The 23,897-nt window shown below is 36.3% G+C and overlaps 2 protein-coding genes across 3 annotated transcripts in view; one reads left to right on the top strand and one right to left on the bottom strand.

Annotated features, from left to right (window-relative positions):
- Positions 1 to 8,716, top strand: part of AKAP17A_1 (A-kinase anchor protein 17A) — a 19,576-nt gene extending 10,860 nt beyond the window's left edge. The window contains exons 4-7 of the mRNA XM_035731145.2: positions 770 to 1,024; positions 2,348 to 2,481; positions 3,976 to 4,302; positions 8,609 to 8,716. Coding sequence (XP_035588238.2) covers positions 770 to 1,024; positions 2,348 to 2,470 — 378 coding nt within the window. The 3' untranslated portion in view covers positions 2,471 to 2,481; positions 3,976 to 4,302; positions 8,609 to 8,716. The remainder of the gene's footprint in view (positions 1 to 769; positions 1,025 to 2,347; positions 2,482 to 3,975; positions 4,303 to 8,608) is intronic.
- The window catches only part of SMEK1_1 (Serine/threonine-protein phosphatase 4 regulatory subunit 3), a 42,542-nt gene continuing 23,040 nt past the window's right edge, over positions 4,396 to 23,897 (bottom strand). The window contains exons 5-7 of one of the 2 annotated variants that reach the window (XM_051209641.1): positions 23,561 to 23,897; positions 18,007 to 18,973; positions 4,396 to 16,103 (exon numbers count right to left, since the gene is read on the bottom strand). In XM_051209641.1, coding sequence (XP_051075097.1) covers positions 15,906 to 16,103; positions 18,007 to 18,973; positions 23,561 to 23,897 — 1,502 coding nt within the window. In that variant the 3' untranslated portion in view covers positions 4,396 to 15,905. The other variant, XM_051209640.1, reaches the window with a different exon arrangement.

Raw genomic sequence — 23,897 nt, 5'->3', positions numbered from 1 at the left:
GAGTAATTATCTTGTGCTTTCATTCTACCTATAAAAAAATTTGAAACCGAACACTTGAAAAGTTCTTTTGTTTGTTCATTTATATATATGCCTGTATCATTTCGTCCGCTTTTGTGTTTGAGTACTCTCCTTCTTGTTGTGCTGGTTTTTTTAAATCGATTTTTCTTTATAAACCTCTATGATCGACCTTTGTTTTTCATACTGCATGACCGAAAGTAAAGGAAGCCTGCCTATGTCATTAAATTTTCACAAGTTAATATAAAACAAAAGCTGTTAGTGTCAGATCAGAGTCTAAAATCTCACTTTGTCAATTTTCTAAAGCTATGAGATAGATTTCTGATTATTTTCCAATCAACTCCATCAGTTACTTTCTTTGGTATTAGTTATATATTGTAAAAGATCTCATTTTTTCAGAATTCAAGTAAGATTCTATGGTGACATATATATGGCTCAGAGATTATTATAATCGAAATATTATACCTAAAATATGTTTGTGAAATGTTGAATTAATAATACAAAGGCATTTGCCTTTCAATCAGCAGGTCTCAGGTTCCGATGCAACCTTTACCTACTTCGATCCTAACAGCCAAATAGTAAGTACCATTAGCTCACGCACACAAACAATATAGATTAAAGCAGATAACAAACATCTGTCCAGTAAATGGTATAGTTTATTAAGTAAGTCTGTTTTCTGTATAACGCTAAAATGTAATTTAGTAATGAAATCTCAATTCAAAGCGCTATTTACATTTCCTCTTTATTGAATTAGATTGATTTTGATCGAACTAAACACTTATCACCAGATTCTATTCATGCCAGACAAAACAAACGAAATCAACTACTGATAGTTGCTGAACGTAGACGTGTTGAAGCAAGAACTATAGCTGAAGCAGCGCGTGAACGTTTACGTCTTTTAGAAGATTCAGAGCGTAAAGCCGTAGAACGACGTGAAGCAGAAGCATTAGCTGCTGAAGCTGAGCGTATGGCGAAACGTGCTGCACGAGAAGAAAGTAAACGACAAATTGTAAGTCATTGTTAAGTTTTTTAAGTGTTTCTCTTTCTCCATGTTTTCTGTTTTTTTCCCGATGTTCAATGATGTAGTTAGTGTAGTGTTTAAACACATTACTGTTGTAATAAAATAATTACAATATCGTGCCAGTTGTGTGGCTCGACTAAGTTTTTTAAACAATGAAAAAGATTTTGGTAATGTTACCTTTCTTTTCGAAAAATAAATAATTTAATAATAAGGTCTTCATTGTCATTCCAGATAGCATCACCAACAAATGACTATTATGGTTTATTCCGCAGACCTGGGATTGAATTGGTTATTGTCGATAATTATATATTCTCACTGCTTACAAACTTATGATGAATGTATGCACAACGACAACAGAACTGTTAGTAATAGCTAATCAAACTCCATTTGGATAAAACAAGCCGTTAGTCAATTGTACAAGGATTTTATTATAGATCATTTGTTTTTGTACTCTAGACTAATAATTATGTTATATAGAAGGGACGACAGTAAATACTTCATGATTAAATTATGTAGTTGAGAAAATTAAACAACACCAAATGTATGTACCTGTTTACTTTCGTTACATCAAAGTTACTAAGTGATAGCTTTATAAAACTTCGCATCATATACAATGATTGCCCACCAAATAATATGTGGCTTTATTCATTATGGATATGAAGTAAAACTTGAAAGAGGAAACAGGCCACCACAGTTTATCCATAATTGGTTAGCAACTTATTGTACCAATAACAGTGGGATTTGTATGTGAGTTTGTCATAAGCTGGCGTTAGACAACATTGATCAAGACCTGCATATCTACAGCTGTTGTTTTGTGAAGAAATTCTACAACGACTTTCTCTTTATACAGTTTTATTATAATAGTCAAGCCTAGCAATGAGGATCAAAGATTCACAAGTAAATAATCCCACTTAAAACTAGAAAACGACAATATTGAAATTCATTTCATGAGGCACGATACAAATATTCACTAATCATTTCAAACTTCAATAAGGATTTTGTAGGTATCATTATCAAGGTTTGACTTGATAATATTGAATAAATTGAGCATTCGGTAGATTGTTATAAATTAATTAATATATTTGCAATATCCCAATGAGTAGAAAAATTAATTTTTCTGACGTTTCGTGACTCAATGTAAGTCACCTCTTCTGAGAATAAATAATCAAATCTGGTTATTTATTTATTCAATAAAGAACATACCACTAAGTTAATCGTTTATACCAATGAATGAATTTTTATTCATGAAAATTGTTGAAAATAAATTTTCCAAAACACAATTGATACTATCATTATTTTTATTTATCATAGGCAATAGATAGGTGTAAAACAATTAAAGAAGAATTACTTAAAAAGAAAATATCCCTTGAAGAATACCGTCGTATAGTGGCTATACGTAAAGTGGAGGGTATACGATTAATGACTTTTTACTAGCAAAAATACAGGTAACTGAATATATATATATATATATATATATATATATATATATATATATACTTGTCAAAATGTTTACTTTTATGGCCGAACACTAATAGACAACAGAATGAATAGTATATTTGGCATGTTACTAGCAGTAAGATGATTGAAAACGCGCGTTTTGACGTGTGATATTAATTATAATCATGATTATTAACATTGAGAAATTACAAACCTTTAATAATACTTTTATAACCATTGGACAAGTTAATGATCATCTGGACCGAAAACCATTGTGTTAAAGTCTCAATGTGAACATTAACGCTGGTATGTAAATAGATCCATCTATCGAGTACCAAATAGAACGAAACCGATACTACTTTTCTCAATTAAATCAAATGATGATTAAGTGATATTCACCACAATTCGTGCAGTTTAGCAACGGTGTTATAATAGAATCTAGCATAGGAAATGGACATCATTAGTCTAAGTTGTCATACTTCACGTTGGTTAGTACAACAAGAGATGAAGAAAAAAGGAAAATCAAAAACATTTGAAGTAATAATTTATTTAATAGTAGGTAAGAGTTTAACTTAATCAAATCGGATAACTAGAAGTATAAAGTGATGTAAAATCTTAAAATTTAGGAGGAAGATTAATTAGATTTTCATCTATCTATTTATATCATACATATGAAACCTGGTACATTTAAGTGCCAAAAAAATATGCACCACACAAACAAAGAGGATAACATTATGAGGTAAAAGGTAATGAAGTTTACAATAGGAGATATTGTCCAATTAAAAATACAACCGAGAAAGATTCCTTTAAGTTAAAGCACTTTCATTCATTTTTTAATGGAAAATGTAAAAAAAACTACACCATAGTTACCACTGTCTTCTGTTATGACTCATATCTTGTAGCACCTCAGTCTACTAAGTTGTACCATCTCTAGGAACCCAGGCATGGTATCGCAACAGACCTACAGTTACCCAGTCCTAAACAGCTTTGTTTTATACTACGGTACTATTTTATAAATTGAACACCTCTTGGCTTTTTCTATATTGTCCCAGTGTCACCAATCAATGCCCGGTGTGAAAGACACTGAAATAGAATTTTTAAAACATTATCATCCCAATAAATTTAGTGTTTCAAGATGGTGACATCAATTGGATTTGTTCATCTACACTATTATGGCTATTTTTCTTTCAGACCAGTGATAATATGACTTAACTAACTGATAAACTATATTTTTTTCCGTCCGATCATATCTAATCTTTTTCCAACAGTCTTCCCTACGCGATTTAAGTGGGTTTTCAACTGAAATCAGTTCACAATGAAAGCTAACTTTATATGAAATTTTAGAAAAGAAGCCTCTATACAGTTTACACTTATCCGGCTACACTAAACTATTTTAATATTGTCTTTCAAAGTTTTAAAACAGTGCTTAAAAGTATAAGTAGTGAATGTAGGTGTATTGTTACATTTTTTATTTATTGTTCGATTTATGTATATTTTCTTAGGCTCGTCATGATTTAATCGTGGCTACTAGACGTCTTGATCGTATTTCAAAAGCAGAAAAAGCTTTAGCCGAAGCAGAAGCTAATGTCAATGTTGCCTTATCCAATGCATCACATAATAATAATAATATTCGAACAACACCAGCCAAAGCTGATAATCAGTTAGAGATATATGGAGAAAAAGATTCTAATAAGATCTGTTCACAATCTGGTTTACCACCCCTAGTTAATTCGTCTCCTGAATCTGTTGAAGATGAAGTAGGACAAAACTCACAATTTCAACAATTATTAAATAAACGTGAGGAGTTTCTACGAAATAACTTATTACGTGTAAGTTCTTTTGTAATCTTACCGTAATAATATAAAAATTAATTTTATGCATTGCTGTAAAGATTATTAATCGTCTAACGTAGACTATTGTATATCAAGTATACTATAGTAGTAACGTGGCAGAAGAATGTCTGCTCTAAAAAATGCCTCAATTCAATTCTCATATATACACAGTTCATGATAGATAACACAGTAAAAAACAATCCATGTAAAGTAGAAAAGGATAGTATGACAAACATACGGGACATAATTGAAAGATATGTTGAAGATTTCTAGCACGATTAAAAATGAATGGACCTATGGGGTTACGGCAGAATTTCAGTCAGACTATCCAGAGCCTTAATAATTATGATCAGTTTATTCAACATTAAATGTTTAGTACAATATGAAATTTTCAACACATGTTTGTAATAAAAGTCTGATAAAAATTTTCTGAACCGTTCACTTCTTAGTTATCATCTCTTGAGATAAATTTCCGTCACTTGATACAAATTATTTATACTTTTTAACACAGTCAAGTTGAGATATCTTGTTTTAGCGGTTATTTTCTCAACAGTTCAGTACATCGTCATAAAGCTTCTGGAAACAGTCAAGTAACTGAAGTCTTTCATTTATTACTGTCCTGATTAAAACTAAAAGTTATTAGTAAATATTTGGTCAGAACTCGATATCCCAGTTAACTGTTTTATATAAAACGAGTTATTCTTCAATATGATACGTATGTGGCACTGTTTTTATATAAAACGATGAATTCATCTTTATGGCCTAGGTTTATCGCGATAGGCTCAGGCCCATGGGTATATCGATCGTATTTTCACTCTGTCAAATTTAAGAGCACCGCCACATTCATTGCAGGTTAACAATAGTTGTTATTCTTGATATCAGAGACGCCTTCAGTTCGTTGGAATGGACTTTGTCTAGTATTATTCTGAAGTAGGGTGTTTCTGCAGAATTTGCTAATATCTTGAAGGTTCTGTACACAAACACCTTATGCAGAATGAGGGTATGCAACCAACTCTGTCCATTATTCCATTCATGCGGTGGGGTTATCTGATTCCACCATTGTTCTCCACCTGTATCATCGATAACGTTCTAAAAACAGCTCTGATGGATTTAGGTAATATTGGTGTGGATTTTATCGATCTTGAGTATATGGATGAAACTGCAGTCCTGTTCAATCGTACACTAACTATAAAAGTGGCACTTAATTAGTTGTCGATCTGTTTCCTTTAGGACGGCAAATTGGACCTAGTTGCAAAGTACTTTTATAAGATTGTCATGAGTGCATACCAGCACTCACTCAGAAGTGGACCGTTAGAAGTAAAGAAGCGCGTCTATCAGGTTATTTGTGTGTGTTGGTAGTGAGTTAAATGAGATCAGCGTACATTAATCAAAGCCAGAGCGGCGTATGCCATCTTTGACGCCTTCGTGATGTTAGTCTGACTTCAAAAGATTGCGTTTACAATGCATTGGTAAGAGCACCTCGACTCTATCCTCGCGACAATGGGCAACTGTGAGCCGATGATGTTAGACGACTGTGTTCGGCCATCGTTGTCTCCGAAGGTTTACTGATTGAGACAAGTCAATCCTCATAAAATAAATATTCTGATATTCATTTGTTTTGATCTTATACCTTTTTTCCATTATTCTATTTAGCTCATAACTTCACTAAAATATAATTGCCAAAACTGTTAGAAATATATATCTAATATGCTTTTGTTAAGAGCCCTCAAAAGTCTTCAAAAGCTAAGGAATAGGCTAAAAAATTCAGTAAGCGGATATTGGACAGACATTTCCAGAAAAACAACAGATAATTACACACCTTGGTACTAAATTTAGTATGTTTCTCGCTTTTTGTCTTTTATTCGGCGTTCAAGTGTACGAGAATTCTCAGGAAACGAGGCAGTTAGAAGGTCAGTTTCTAGCGTCCAAGTACTAGGTGTAACAGTTATACGATCATTGAAGAAGAAGAAAGGCCGTTCAGCGAAAACTTTTTTCGACGATTTCGTTTACTTAAGCTGTACAATCGTGCTTAAAGTTAATTTTATTTGCTAAAATAGTAGTCTATATTCAAATGGAATATTTAAAAACTTGAAATGGTGTCTTGTCATCAATTAAAATCAGATATTGGAAGGAAGTTACGTAAGGTGAAGATAACTGTCCACGTGATGACTATTAAAAACAACATAATTGAGAGTTGTAATAGTTACTGATTAATAGTTGTGAAAATAATTAGGAGTAGAAATAATGGAATAAAAAACGATCGATTATGAAAGAAAGGCCGATTATGACCATGGAAGAGTGAGGGACTGAATATACTGTTTTTGTACGCAAAGGTTAGGCTTAGCACTAACCTCTGCTCTACATAAGTTTTTCATTTGCGTTCCTATTGAGCCGACTTTTCTGACTATATGATTTTGAAAGCTTTTGGTAAAGGGGAGTGGCCAAAACTAGCTAGATGTTCCAAAATTGAGCTTCTAAATGACTTCTGCAATCATTTAGAAAACCAAACAGGATGACGTTCGGAGATGCGTTTCGAAGAAGCTCGTTTTTTGTGGCCAACATAATCTGCTCCACGTTGACAAGTAAACTGATAAATGCACACTGATTTGGCCCAAAGTGTGAGCTTATCCTTCAACAACTTCGAATCATAGGCCGACTAGAAAAGATAATACAAAGTTCAGTCGAATAGAATATTTTTCTCAGAGATCTCGAAAGTCTGTCTTTCAGAATTTTTGTTGTATTACCTCCCTTAAATTGGATATTTATGAAGAGAATCTCCTTTAGTGTTATGGACACTCACGTCGTTGTTTCGGTTTCAGGTTTTTCTTAATGGCATTCAATAAGTAAATAAATAACCGAGTCAAAATTAATTTTGATTTGGTTATTTATTCTCTGAAGAAGTGGCTCACACTGAGTCACGAAACATCAGAAAATTTAATTTTTCTACTCTTTGGGATATTACAAATATATTAGTTTATTTACATCAATCTACCCAATGCTCAATTTATTCGAAATTGTCAAGTCAAACCTTGGTAATGATACCTATATTCAATGGATATTCATTGTTGATCAATATCTGACGTAGCTTATAAAGTTCGATATCGATCGTGTCCTCTGTACATTTTTTCTTCGCTGAATTGCTTTCTTTCTTCAAGTTATACGATCAACCCATTCATTAATGATCCGCTCAACAAATGCCCAAAACTTCAGGGTCTTTGGTGAAGCTTTTAAGTAATTCACGACTTATTAAAATATATTAATGGAGATGACGCATTAAAAAGAACTTCCCAAGTAGATCAGGGATTTCAACAATGGCTGCGAAGACTTCAAGGATGATGTAAAACCAATGTGACAATCAAGCTCCTCCGTTAATTATGATCTTTTACGCTTACTGATCGGAATAGTTGCTAATCTAATAAATGTAAGAAAACTGCGGGGAAATAGAAAATTCGATGAGAAAAAGTAAAATAGTAGGACAGTTGAAGAGCCTTCTTTACAAGGATTTTTGGAGATGTACTCTGAACAACAAAAACGAGATAGGATGAGTCTATTGCTGATGTGTGGGCGAGAATGATTGGTTGTTTGCGTAGTCAGACTAGTAGATAGTCCGACAGGTGTTAGATGAGTCATATATTCTTCTACCCTTATAATTATTATTGTGTTGTCGGTTTTTGTTGTGAAAATACACTTACGTTCTAGTCACATGTTCTTGACACGAGTTGTGTTAAAGTCCTGTAGAATAGACATTGGGAAGGTATCTAGTGTAGATATTCTTCTGAGGTAAATTAACGCCCCATTTGTGTATACGAAGAAAACCGAGAGTTATGACAATTGTTCTACATGTAAATTATCCTTTTGAAATAGACATTCACGAACACTAAGTTTTTTAAATTGTAAATAGTCTACTTTGTATTGAAAAGTCGAAGTTAATGAGCGGTTTTCTTTTGGAAAATCCCTTGAAGGTATTCAACACCACAGAGCGAAACGAATAGTTGGGTCATTATTCTGTATAATCTACTGGAATTTTTTTTTATCAAGTGACGTAAATCCTATGTTAGTGATCATTTCACTTTCATAACCACGCAATTTATGATTTAATAACTGGCTATTTCCCTTGTTCTGATTGACTACTTATAAAAAAGAACAAGGGCCGTTTCGAATTCTAGTATTGAACGTGTAAGTTATCTTAACAGCGGAGATCAAGGATTCATCGTTAGCGGTCCCATTGAGTAGTAGCATATCCTAGAATATTTTAACGCAATTTCTATTATTTGATTTACTTAGTTTTTCTATTTTGTTCTAGAAACGAGCTGAGATATTACGAACACAAATTTATGAACGATCAATCATGTACAATCCAACTTTTCCTGGGTATAGAGGACACATTCAACTAAATCGAGAGAAATACTGAAAATTTTGTTTTTACTTATTACTCATTTAATTGATAATGAGGTTGTTTTCTATTTTAAAAAAAACGTCTGTACAGTTTATTAGATTGTACTTTTTACTGATTAAACACCATCACGTACCTGTGCTTGTCGTTAAGTACTTTGTCAGTGCAGTGTGTCTAAAGTATCTAAAATGTGTAAACATTGAACGGAACAAAATCTGTACACATTGAATAAGAATACACTATACATTATGAAACTACGTGGTTTCTTTTCTACTTTGACACAACTAACCTATCGTAATCAAAATCTAGTTATCCGGAATTTGTAACAGAATAACTTATTTTTATTCACAGGATTTTCTAAGAAACGAAAGATTTCCCGATTAGCTCTACTTCTCAAAGCATTAATTACATAAAAATATGTTGACTGCTAACTGATAAAGTCCATCTAAAAGGTAACGTCCCTTCTATTTCCTAAAGCGGGCGACGTGACCATCCGTAGTAATAGAATGTAGGTTTTCACGTCTACTTTTCTGAGCTATATGTTTGAGTGCGAAACAAAAGTAGTCAGCAACTTTGACTACCACACAGAAACGTATGAGACAGTACTACAACTGGCTCTGAACGCGCAGCATAGCAAAAATCACGCATTTCATGACAAGTATTTTGAGTCTAACCAATATTCAGCCGACCATCCTTCCCCGAAATACTAGAGAATTGTGTTGGGGTCAGTATTCACTGAAAGAAAACCTGACCACGAAGGATCAATTTTATTGTGTAAAATTATGTCTTTGTAGAATATGGAAACAATCCGTTAAATACACTATTTACACATTTTAAATTTTCTTAAAAATCAAACTGTTGCTGCCACCTTATGTTGATGGACACGCTTGTCAGCCGTAATGAACCAATCGAGCTATACTGGCTGGAACAACCGTTCCTCAAGATCCTACCATGTCAGACAGGTCGGTTGAAGAGCGGTACAACTAAAAGCAACAAACTCAAGGTCCGAAGGCGAAGTCATACTGCTGACTGTAAAGAGGTATGACGGCAGTAAGGTGTTTCCTCCGGACAACCATCATAACAGCGATGTTGCTTTCCCACGAGGAGGGGTGGGGTTAGAAATAGTCCACCCAAAAAATGCACACTCCGCCTTACCCCACGGATGTCCGTCTTCGGTGATAAGGTCTCAACAAGTACGGAGCTAACAAGAATGGTTGCGTGTGGTTGACCTCAAGCAGTTGTCCGTTGGGCACTGCGGTCACGCTCTCAGGTCACTAAAACCACCTCTAATCCAATTTCCTTTTCAGGTACCTCCAGAAGAACCCTTCCTCGGTGTGGGCAACCGGGAAGTGATAACCGCCCTCATACCTCTAACAGCATTCAAGACCACTGTATTCATAATGAACCTCCCTCTTCAATTCCTGTTATTCCTCCTACATCGACTTTCAACGCTAAACCTTCTCTTTCGGCTTCCTTCTCAAATGTCACCATAGCCAACGATTCTAGTGCTCAAAACATTGTCCCAGGTCTACTGAAACCTCGCTCCAAACTACACATTGGAGCCTCCAACGTACGCACCCTATGTCAAATCGGTCAGCAGGCTTCCTTGGCTAGAACCCTAGAATTTCTTTCCATTGATGTGTGCTGTGTCTCCGAAACACGCATACAGGATCCCAGTGTGGTCATTCACTTGACCTCACCTCGGCAAAACGGAGAGCCAACGAGATACACCCTCCGTGTATCTGGTGACCCGATGGCCAGTTCTCGTGGACTGGCAGGTGTAGACATAGCACTAAGCATGAGGGCGGAACAAGCACTGTTAGAGTGGATCCCCGTTAACAGTCGTTTATGCGCTGTTCGGCTAAACGGCTCCGTAGGAACTAGGAAGGATAGGGACACACGTCGTTGCCTTTTTGTCGTTTCTGCCTGTTGTATCCCGATAAGAATAATGAATCGTAATTTTTGGGATCCATTTATGGACCAATATTATGAGCATATTTTTATCGTATAATTATTATGTAACTAAACTATTCATATTCATGCCCCTCTTATTATGAGCTTTATTTTGACCTATGAACCATTATTATACGTTTTACCATTCTTGAGTTATAGCCAGTATATTGATTACTACCTCCCTCATTCACAGCCACATCTGGCTAGTTCTTGTACAAATGTTGTTTCATACTTTATTGGTACGTTGTGGTCGGTTTGTTTGGTATATAAACTCAGTATGCTTGAAATATAATGATTCATATCTCAGAGGCTGAGACTTGCGTTCTGGATTCAAATGGCTGGGCTAGAGAGGGGAGCGGGACCAATCAGAACTCCAGGCCGTTCTTACGTGTTTACGCGTCTTTGGTCCGATCGATAATACGCTGTCCTCTAATCTGCAGACACAAGTTATAGCACTGCCTACGCTCCCACCGACTGCAGCTCACATAAAGTGAAAGATGAATTTTACAGAAACCTATCTGAACTTCAGAAAGCTAAACGCTGAGACAAAATACTCGTAGCTGGTGAATTTAATACCCAGCTAGGTAGCTTAAAGAAAACAGAAACATATTTAAGTACGTACACTCATACACAGCATTAATCTGCTGTCTATTTTTAGCTGCTTTACGCCTTCTAAGACGTGTTGTCCATATGAAAGAAGAATTTTATAATCGTTATTTGATCAAAAACAATCTTTTTAAACCAGTTTTGAAGCTCTTCGTTTCCAACGGATATCGTTACAACCTGTTGGACTCAGCTATTATCGAACTTTTTGACTATATTCGCTCTGAAGAAATAACTTCATTAATTACCCATATAATAGAAAATTATTGGGATATTTTGAAAAATATAAATTACGTACAAACGTTTACCGATCTAAAACGAGCATACGATCACAGTCATCGTTCAGTTAGGACTGTTGTTGGAACTGTGACCCAGCAAGCGACATTAGATGTGTAAGTTTTATTTGTTTGAACTTGGTAGCAGTTTGTCTGCGTTATTTCTTTTTGTTATCAGTGGGATTATAAAGTGAGGGCACTTGTTGTACAATTTCTTAAAGAAATATCCTATAACTATCAATACATATACTGTCGGGTTGAAATCATTCATTTAAAGAGGAGTATCTACTTATTTTCAAAATTCAAATAAGTCTTGATTGTCGTAAAGTTATTTGGTGTCGTTAACCTTCATTAATTAATCTGGATTGCTTTGTGAAAAGATATTTCTAATGTTTCTTTTATAAAATGAACTCTAATGGCTTCTAGTTCATTTGAGTGTTATTTACAACGAAATTACCTCTATTGTCAATTTAAATCTAACTTATTTACCTATCAACAAAGTATGAGATATTATTTATGATTGTTTATAATCTGACTCAGATTTGAATTTACGATGCCCGTTAGATCCTTCCGAAGTTATTAAGTGTTTTGGAATTGTATTTACGACCGACGTTATTTTCATTCCGAAGAAAGAAAGTGTGGCAATGGGTTCACCAGTTTCTCGATTGTAGCGAATTTACGCATGCATTCTCTAGAAACCAGTGCGACCACAAGATGTGTAAATCCCCCAAAAGTCTGGTTATGGTATGCAGATGACATTTTCATTAAACGGAATGATTTTGAAGAATTGTTTGAAAATGTAAGCATCTCGGAGAGCATCAAGGTAACAAATGAAGTAGAGTCCAATGACCACAAATTAGCGTTTCTCGATTGTTTGGTTGAGCGAAGTTACAATAATAAGTTGAAAATAAATGTATTCAGGAAATCAACACATTCTTAGAGATACTTAGATTACGGTTCGGCTCATGCGTATTATACAACGGTCACAGTTGTACAAAATTTAATTAAAGGATTATTAATCTCGGTACAGAAAAGGAAGACCAACAGATTGAATTGAATGTAATTTTGTCTACACTTAAGGCCAACAATTACCCCGGAAAGTGTTCAAAGATGATGAAAAATGAAAGGAAAAACTAAATTAGGGAATATACCGAAAGATTGGAAGTCCACCGTGGTCATCCCATACCGTAGTGAAACATTGGAAGAAATGAAGAGGATTCTAAACAAACATGATATGAGTGTATTTTCTGGCTAGTGACACCATAAGACCAGCATTAGTGAAAGTTAAGGATAGATTTCATAATGAAGAACAGAATATTGTCTATGAGATCAGCCGCGATGATTGTAATGCAGCGTATGTGGGAGAAACTTCAAAATAATTGAATGTGAGGTTGAAGGAACACAAACAATGTTTGGGAAATTTTCCCAAATCCTCGGTTGATCTGAAGAAACTTGAAGTTAGATTGGCGATAGCGTTACAGGCTGGCTTCAGAACTTGTTGTATCTGCATCGATCACATATTCACCATTCGTCAGGTTCTAGAACACAGGCATACTTATCGGCGTCCGACAATGGTGATCTTTCTTGACTTAAAAGCAAAATTTGACTCTGTGGACCGAGAGGTTCGGGGACAGTGTCTATCGTTGAAAGGCGATTCTTAGAAGTACATAAACCTTGTTAAGGTTCTTTACTTGAACACTACCAACGAACTGTCATCTGATTTCGTAACCTCAAGTGCTGTCCGTCACGTATGCCCACTATCTCTATTTCTGTTTAATTTCATCATAGATATACTGATGGAAACAGCGTTCTCGTCGACTGAATTTTCGGGCATTGACCTCCTGGAAGGAGGTCCACTTATCGACTTAGAATACGCAGATGATATAGTCCTGTTTAGTGAAGACACTGATAAAATGCAGAGTGTTTTGGTAGCACTGGACAACAATGCCAGAATGTTCGGAGTGAGTTTCTCCCTCTCCAAATGCAAGTTGTTGCTTCAGGACTGGTCTGTGTCAACACCTGAAATAAGGATAGGGAGTGAAGTAGTCGAACGCGTCGACAACTTCGCTCATCTTGGAAGTCTGGTCAACCCTAATGGGTTGGTGTCTGACGAAATCTCTGGACGGATTCGAAAAGCTCGTTTGGCTTTTGCCAACTTACGTCACCGATGGCAAAGGCGAGGTATCCGTTTGTCAATTAAGGGACGAGTGTACTGTGCAGCAACCCGTTCTGTTCTACTTTACGTCTGCGAAGCGCAGTCAATAAAAGTAGAAAATGTTCGTGATTTACTAGTATTTGGTCACAGATACCTTAGAAATATTGCCAGCATTTGCTGGGATCACCGGGTAAGTAATAGTGAAGTTAGACACAGGGTATTAGGGAACGATGGTAAATCAGTTGATGAAGTTGTGAATCTTCATCGACTGAGATGGTTGAGCCACGTGTTACGTATGCCTGAACACCGATTACCACGACGTACAACTGCTTGAGGCCGGTCGCGCACGGCCTTTTCGTGGGAGGTTTTTACGTGTTAGCTCCGTTCTTGAAAGGGCCTTACCGCCGGAGACGGAAATCCGTGAGGTAAGGTGAGGTGTGACATTTTTAGGGCCGACCTTTTCTAACCCCACCCCTTCTTGTGGGAAGGCAGCATCGCTGTCATGCTGGTTGTCCGAGGGAAACACCTTACTGCTGTCACACCTCTCTACAGTCAGCAGTACGACTTCGCCCACAGACCTTGAGTTGCTGCTTCTAGTCTTACCGTTCTCCAGTAGACCTGCCTGGCATGGTAGAACCTACAGGAACATATGTTCCAGCCAATATAGCTCGGTTGGGTCATCACAATAGGCAAGCCCGACCACCGCGTCAAGGTAGCAGCTTCGGTCGGGCTAGTGTTGGGGGTGGTTGGAAGAAAGTTAGGGGCGGCCAAACGAAAACGTTGCATCAGTGCTTGAAGTCACTAACTTCTAGTCTGAGCCATGTTGGGAGATGCAGACTACTTGGTTAGGGTCCGTGTGACTATCGTAACCAATGGTTGGAGACTTGGTGACATGGCTCAGAATCGATCACAATGGCGTCGGTGTATATACTCTCTGTCTTCCCTTAAACTAAGAGACTAAAATCGCTTCATATCTTTCTTTCTACGAACCAATTCTTTCTTCCTGTACTATATCCTTATATGCAATCTTTCTTTTATATATTACCACCTCTGAATTAACTAATTTTATGAATTTGGTGTTCATTTTGTTGAGGCAACTTGGACCGATGCATATGTGTGTCTGGTTCTACGTTGTAGCTGAGTTCTTCTATCTTCATCGTCATTCGATTCCTGTTGTTTTCAGTTTTCTCTTCTTTTCATTTTCCTCTACTGTCAGTACGAATCCTACTTTCCATACCTGATGTATAATAATTATAACTGTACGTATAAATAGCACACACCACAAATGTAGTCTACGCCAGTCATCTCAGTACACAAGTCAGACGGCTTTATCAAAAGTATGTAACTATCAGGAGTTAATTGGTCTATGATCGTAGGCATCCTGTATATGCGTAGTCAGAGTACTCCTAAATGTAATCATGAGATAATTAAATTTCGGACACGTGAGTAAATCAAAATTCGTGAATGTGGTTTACGGAGCAGTGTGACGACGAAATAGATGGAGGGTAGATTGGTTGATTTAGGTAACGAATACATTGCTTCACCATACGTCATGTTCCTCATAGATTTATAATCAGAATCTTTTACCAATCGGGAAATAAAACGTTTGAGTAAGTCAACTGTTTACCGAATACGAAATAACGGGCGCATGAAAAATTATCCGGAACCAGAAAGGCGTATGCGAAAAACAAACGAGTGACCATTCAACATATCAACACAGACTGACGTTACACATATCAATTAAGTATTAAGACATGTGTTATGATATATTCATTTCAATTGACGGATTGAGAAAAAAATTCTGAAACAATTTGAGGTGTCTACAATAAACATTATTAAACAAAGCGCATTTACAAAAGGCAAATGCCTATTAGTTATACAAACATTTCTCTACATAAAATTATTTTTAGATCCCCCAGTCAATCAATACAATGTTTCTATGTACAAAATGCGCGCTGGGTAATAGACAGGAAAAATTAGAAGTTTGGCGCATTTACTGAAGATGGAAATTAAAGGAGAAATGACGAAGAACCACTGGCATAGCCAATGTCTTAAGCATCTCAACCTGGATGGTTGGTGGTTTTAACAAAATTGATGAAATCACTTTTGTTAAAAAAATATTCCCTTAAGTTGTAAGACAAAGGCACAGAAATGGTTCATTTCGACGTCTCATCACTTTTGTAAAAAGTAAGGAATGGATGCTTAACAACTTTGTACAATTTTAGACTACATCTGTCACCACTTGACTGGATGAAACATCCGATATGTTGTGATGAGACCCATCAACGTCATTATTTGATGTTTGATTTTCTTCAAATTGAATGTGGTCATTTTCGTCTTTTATTTGTTCCTCTTCCTCACTTTCTTCATCTGAATAATCCACCAAACCAATAGGAGACAATGGATCAGCTTCTATAACCTACAAGCATAGGTCAAATGAATTATTGATAGAACATGTGATGTTACTCTTTTATGATTGTTACCGGGATTATGTCATTTATTGCACCAATCAAAAACATACAATAGACACAAACAACTCAAAATAAAATACATGATTTTTAGACTTACTATGAGGTTTCGATGTGTTAATAGATTTTATATATTTACCATGCATTCATAAAAAATAGATAAACAATATCAGTCCCAGTTAAAACATCAGAGGAAATTGAAAATGCGGTGTATTCCACAAATGTTCAAGTGCAATAGAGTGAGGCATACCCTCATACAAAGTTTAACTCACTGCCTTCACGCCACGGGAATGCTCGAGTTTAAAAATCATAGCTTTGAAGTCAAAGCATTGGTTCTAGGACTCGGCGAAATAAGTTGTACTATGTATTTACAATTGATTGATCACTGGGTGTTCATCGATGTCATGTGTGTCAGGTCCTTCTTAGTGCAGATCGAATCCTATCGACCACGTGGTAACGTCTCTGACTGCGAAGCTGGGTGATAAGGGATCGCATCAGCCAGTGAGCATCCGTTCCCTCAAGATCACAGGTACAACTTGTTGACGAGTGCCAAATAGTACTAAACCTAGGTCCAGGGTTTCCTTTCGACCACCTCCAAATACCATCTTATCTCAACATGGTGCACGCAATGTCAAGTCACCTAGACTAGTGGCCAAATTACAACTTTGGAGATTAGATCTATCTGCACTAGGAAGGAACTGACATACATGACATTGATCACTACGCAGTGATCAATCAATTGTAAATGTAATATATATAGTTAAACAGAAGATTTGTATTTTATGGTTAACTTATCGTCATTCATAATAGTCAGTATGTTAAGATTGACGGTGGCTAGCAGTGGAATCCAGGACGCGCCTTTCGTCCTATTTGAGACTGATAAATTGCAGTCCTTAACAACAATAGGAAGATACAAGCAAGCAATACCAAGTGGATTTAAGTCAGTATGTTGCTACATAACAAAACTGTAGACCATAGGTCCAGAGATTGATTCTATGAAAGAATCACCTGCTTGGTTTAAACATCTAAGGAGAATCCCAGATTTTATACAAACCATGTCAATCGAAATGAATGGCCTACATAATAAACCAGTGATCCTATGATCATTTTTTAAATGTATTCTTCATAGAAATTAAAATGTTTCTTTGAGTCGAACAAAGTATATTTGGGTTGCGCCCAAAGTTCTTTAATACTTCTAACTCTTGCTATTCATCACATAATGTTCCTTGTTTCTTCGTTTTATTTTATGTAGGAGATATCTTTAAGCCTATAATGCAAGAATTTTGTGTTAGAAATAAATAATACAAAATCGATCACAATAACCGTTTGTAACATGTTTTAATTTAGTTTCGTTCAGCTTTATCATTTCAGTGTAAATCCCATCTACTGAGTATGAGGTATGTAATAAGATTATTAATCAACCCTTTCGATAAACAGAGTAACGAAACAAATTTATTAGAAATCTGTAGCTCATCAATTTAGTTTGTTGACTATTACTCAGTCCACCACATTTAATCCGATAACATAAAGAGTTTATGCACATTTAGGATGAAAATGAGTGATGTTGGTAGATTACATTAATACTCATTCGCTTCATATTATTACAATAATTTCGATTTAAAAGCAGGATTAAATATGTACACATATGTGGATACTTGCTGGTCGGAGGCCTATGCTCCATTGGAAGTAATGGGCGTAAGTATGTGGATACTGAAATGCAATTTTAAGCACTGATGAATATTTAAAAGTATTTTACTAACATAAATAGTTTCTTGATTATAATAAAGCGAATCTAAAATAAGCAACTACTCGCTTAAACACCTCACTGATGAGAAATTAAAACAATTAACCCACCTCAAATGATTTTGTATTATTTGTCTCATGAGGAAGTTTGTCAGCGTAGCTGTTTTCCAAGATAACTGTTTCTTTGTGTAGGTGAAAATCTTGGGATGATGACTTGTTACTTGACTGTCTAGATTTTTTCAAACGTTTTACCTGGACTAAATTGCAGTCCTCATTTTCAACAGGAGGATCGATATGATTTCGCTTTATTTTATGGGAAATATCAGACATAATGGGACTTGATACTGATGAGTTTTGTGCATCACTTGAATTCGAACCGGTTACATTTTCTTTATATTCATTATCATCAATATGGTTAGGATTTCTGGCGCTTGATAAACTGGTATCTGACGCTAATAAAGATGGATTTAATCGACCACTTATTTCAAATCCATCACTCATTGTTTCTATTTTCTCTCTACACAATGATTTGATATGAATCGCTATAGGAGTTTGACGACCAAAATTAAGACGTGCTGCAGAAGACTCATTATCATCATTCAAAAGAACAGTGTGAGGACGTACACGAAGTCTATCGCACAGAGATCCCGAACGTGGAGGTATGCATAAATTGTCAGTTAAATTATCCATTACAGATTTCGGTGAAAAACTGGGTGGATGAGGCAGAACACTAGCGCATGAATCAAGACTAGAATTGCTTGGTGCGACCGAGGATGGTAAAGAAACCAAACTAGATTGCGTATCTGAAGACGTAACAATACCCAATAAATCTGACGAAGTAGTGATTACAGAATGTAGCCCATATGAAGGGAGATTTGACAAACCACTTCCAACAGTAGGTTCACTTGCACTAGCAGAAGCATTTGTCGTTCTATTGAGCAATGTTGGCGAGTGTTGTGGGAATAGGTTATCTCCATCTTCTTCCTCTTCCTCATCTTCATCCTGATCAAACCATTGTTCTTCTTCCATCTCTAGTGCACGTGCATCACGTTGGAAACGCGTAGAAGTCAAAGAAAGCCTTAAATTATCAAGTTAACAAAAACACGTAAACAATCGAGCATCAAGAAAGTGATAAAAACTACAGAGATTTAACATTACTTGTAAAATTATATTTGAAATAATCTCAGCGACTGAAAATTACATAATCCCAACGTTTCGTCCAGCAATCTCGCCCAGACCTCTTCAAGGTAATCAAAACCAAAACTACCAAATATATAATGCTTAACAATGAATAATTTTTCACTTTCATTATCCAATCATGTAAGTAGGATAACATGAGTCAGTTATGTGCCGATCATGTGAAAAGTTCGCAATGTGGAGATAAATGCATGAATGATTGTGTGTGCAAGTTTGAGTTACTGAAAGTTGATATTGGGTGTTAATTTTTCGTTATATGAAGTAAAAATAAAAGTACAAATTGAAAGTTGGAATTGTTTGTGAACTATCGATGTGCGTATGAACTGAGAACCAACAAATATATAATTGTGATACTAAAATATCCCAATTAATTTCTGTCAGAATAACAATTGCCTACGCAAAATACTGAATGTCCGTTGACCGGATACCATCAGCAACAACCTACCATAGGAGAGAGCAAAACCAGCTTTCAGATTAAGAAATTAGATGTTGGAAGTGGATAGGATATCCATTGTGAAAGCCACCAAACTGCATCACGAAGCAATTGCTAACTTGGAATCATGAAGAGAAACAGAAAAGAGTAAGACCAAAGAACAGATTTCGCCGACAACTGAAAGACATGGTAAGGATGAATAACAACTGGGAAGGATTGCCCAGGACGGAGACAGGTAGAGAAGAGTGGGTGGTGGGTGACCTATGCCCCTCTACGAGGAGCAACAGGCGTAAATAAGTACGAATAACAATGCGTGTGAAAACAACAGGTTGGGTAGAGATGGCGTCTAATTACTTGTTACTGGACATTTACCATGTGGTAGCTGTTATTGTAGTGAACAAGAACATGGGTGGGGACAACCGAATGTATTTAGCACAAAATTACAGAGTTACTTGGTAAAATAGAAAAACCAAATAGTAAATCGATAATTTGTAAAATATCATTCCATCATATCAAACCGGACTGTTGCCGTTGCAAACATCAATCCATTGTGTTCTCGCTCTTCCCCCATCTTCTGCTGCCAGACATTACGTTCTTTAACTCGCGTTATATACTACTTATATCAATATAAGTAGCACCACATTATGACTTTACCACTCACAATTATCACCAATCTGTTTAGATCTCTCATCAGGATGGTCAGGTCTTTTCCTGGGCAATTTGCTTTGATTGATTGCAGCCTCTCACAGAACTGATCTTCATTGCCGTCGTTGCTATCATTGGTGGGTGCATAACACTGGATTGATTATAATTTCCTCCTTTATTTTGAAAGATGCTCTGGTGATCCTGGGTCCACGAAATTTCCCCCTGATTAATCGCTTTACGTGCTTCTTTGAACAGCATTAGAGCAACTCACTGAGTATGAGCAACATTTTCTTCTTTGTGACAGGAGTGCAGCAGGATCACTCCCAAATCTATTATTCTATCCACTTTGGGTTAAATGGGTTTCACTGGATCCGAGCACCGGCAAGTTGTATCTCCTCATTTCCGCAGCTATTTGATCGGTCCTCCCGGTCTCCCACATTGTCCAGACGTTCCGTGTACCTATATTAATTGTTGCTCTGGTTGTTAGAAGTAGTATCGGCCTCATAACTGCCGAAGAATCTAAGCTTTCACCATGAGGCATCATAATTGTTCTGAAAGATCCTTCAACCCCCAAGGTAGTTTATATTATTAATTCTGGTTAGCGTTTTTTCAGGAAAATTGTTTTTTACGGGATGGGATGGATGCCCAACTCTCCTCCTTTACTTGCGCTTGAGACCGGTAGTAACAGTAGAATAACTACAGCCTATGGCTTAAAGTACTTGAACACTCCTGAGCATCTTTTAAAATCATTAAATAACCTCAGTCTCGATATAAACATTAAATACAGTGTCTCATATTTAGAGACACAGCACAGAAAAATGGGCTGTAGACACACTTTTCCTTTACGAATGACCAAATTCTGTAATTCTCTAGTCTGAGGTGATCAAGAGACTTCTAGGAATCATTCAATAGGAAACGTGAAATATTTTAAAAGACTCAGGACTCGAGTTCATTCTGATTTACTTATATTTCCCGCTGTGATGTTAAATACATCAAAATGGCTACATGGACACATGAATTGCAGAATGTTACTAGATACGGAAGCCACTTGAGCAAAAGCTTCTTTTACGTGGCTCAACCATCTCAGTCGATGAAGATTCACAACTTCATCAACTGATTTACCATCGTTCCCTAATACCCTGTGTCTAACTTCACTATTACTTACCCGGTGATCCCAGCAAATGCTGGCAATATTTCTAAGGTATCTGTGACCAAATACTAGTAAATCACGAACATTTTCTACTTTTATTGACTGCGCTTCGCAGACGTAAAGTAGAACAGAACGGGTTGCTGCACAGTACACTCGTCCCTTAATTGACAAACGGATACCTCGCCTTTGCCATCGGTGACGTAAGTTGGCAAAAGCCAAACGAGCTTTTCGAATCCGTCCAGAGATTTCGTCAGACACCAACCCATTAGGGTTGACCAGACTTCCAAGATGAGCGAAGTTGTCGACGCGTTCGACTACTTCACTCCCTATCCTTATTTCAGGTGTTGACACAGACCAGTCCTGAAGCAACAACTTGCATTTGGAGAGGGAGAAACTCACTCCGAACATTCTGGCATTGTTGTCCAGTGCTACCAAAACACTCTGCATTTTATCAGTGTCTTCACTAAACAGGACTATATCATCTGCGTATTCTAAGTCGATAAGTGGACCTCCTTCCAGGAGGTCAATGCCCGAAAATTCAGTCGACGAGAACGCTGTTTCCATCAGTATATCTATGATGAAATTAAACAGAAATAGAGATAGTGGGCATACGTGACGGACAGCACTTGAGGTTACGAAATCAGATGACAGTTCGTTGGTAGTGTTCAAGTAAAGAACCTTAACAAGGTTTATGTACTTCTAAGAATCGCCTTTCAACGATAGACACTGTCCCCGAACCTCTCGGTCCACAGAGTCAAATTTTGCTTTTAAGTCAAGAAAGATCACCATTGTCGGACGCCGATAAGTATGCCTGTGTTCTAGAACCTGACGAATGGTGAATATGTGATCGATGCAGATACAACAAGTTCTGAAGCCAGCCTGTAACGCTATCGCCAATCTAACTTCAAGTTTCTTCAGATCAACCGAGGATTTGGGAAAATTTCCCAAACATTGTTTGTGTTCCTTCAACCTCACATTCAATTATTTTGAAGTTTCTCCCACATACGCTGCATTACAATCATCGCGGCTGATCTCATAGACAATATTCTGTTCTTCATTATGAAATCTATCCTTAACTTTCACTAATGCTGGTCTTATGGTGTCACTAGCCAGAAAATACACTCATATCATGTTTGTTTAGAATCCTCTTCATTTCTTCCAATGTTTCACTACGGTATGGGATGACCACGGTGGACTTCCAATCTTTCGGTATATTCCTAATTTAGTTTTTCCTTTCATTTTCATCATCTTTGAACACTTTCCGGGGTAATTGTTGGCCTTAAGTGTAGACAAAATTACATTCAATTCAATCTGTTGGTCTTCCTTTTCTGTACCGAGATTAATAATCCTTTAATTAAATTTTGTACAACTGTGACCGTTGTATAATACGCATGAGCCGAACCGTAATCTAAGTATCTCTAAGAATGTGTTGATTTCCTGAATACATTTATTTTCAACTTATTATTGTAACTTCGCTCAACCAAACAATCGAGAAACGCTAATTTGTGGTCATTGGACTCTACTTCATTTGTTACCTTGATGCTCTCCGAGATGCTTACATTTTCAAACAATTCTTCAAAATCATTCCGTTTAATGAAAATGTCATCTGCATACCATAACCAGACTTTTGGGGATTTACACATCTTGTGGTCGCACTGGTTTCTAGAGAATGCATGCGTAAATTCGCTACAATCGAGAAACTGGTGAACCCATTGCCACACTTTCTTTCTTCGGAATGAAAATAACGTCGGTCGTAAATACAATTCCAAAACACTTAATAACTTCGGAAGGATCTAACGGGCATCGTAAATTCAAATCTGAGTCAGATTATAAACAATCATAAATAATATCTCATACTTTGTTGATAGGTAAATAAGTTAGATTTAAATTGACAATAGAGGTAATTTCGTTGTAAATAACACTCAAATGAACTAGAAGCCATTAGAGTTCATTTTATAAAAGAAACATTAGAAATATCTTTTCACAAAGCAATCCAGATTAATTAATGAAGGTTAACGACACCAAATAACTTTACGACAATCAAGACTTATTTGAATTTTGAAAATAAGTAGATACTCCTCTTTAAATGAATGATTTCAACCCGACAGTATATGTATTGATAGTTATAGGATATTTCTTTAAGAAATTGTACAACAAGTGCCCTCACTTTATAATCCCACTGATAACAAAAAGAAATAACGCAGACAAACTGCTACCAAGTTCAAACAAATAAAACTTACACATCTAATGTCGCTTGCTGGGTCACAGTTCCAACAACAGTCCTAACTGAACGATGACTGTGATCGTATGCTCGTTTTAGATCGGTAAACGTTTGTACGTAATTTATATTTTTCAAAATATCCCAATAATTTTCTATTATATGGGTAATTAATGAAGTTATTTCTTCAGAGCGAATATAGTCAAAAAGTTCGATAATAGCTGAGTCCAACAGGTTGTAACGATATCCGTTGGAAACGAAGAGCTTCAAAACTGGTTTAAAAAGATTGTTTTTGATCAAATAACGATTATAAAATTCTTCTTTCATATGGACAACACGTCTTAGAAGGCGTAAAGCAG

This window comes from Schistosoma haematobium, chromosome 1, assembly GCF_000699445.3.
Source record: "Schistosoma haematobium chromosome 1, whole genome shotgun sequence".
Classification (NCBI taxonomy): Eukaryota; Metazoa; Platyhelminthes; class Trematoda; order Strigeidida; family Schistosomatidae; genus Schistosoma; species Schistosoma haematobium.
Note: the sequence above shows the minus strand (reverse complement) of the source record. Positions and strands in the feature narration are given on the sequence as shown.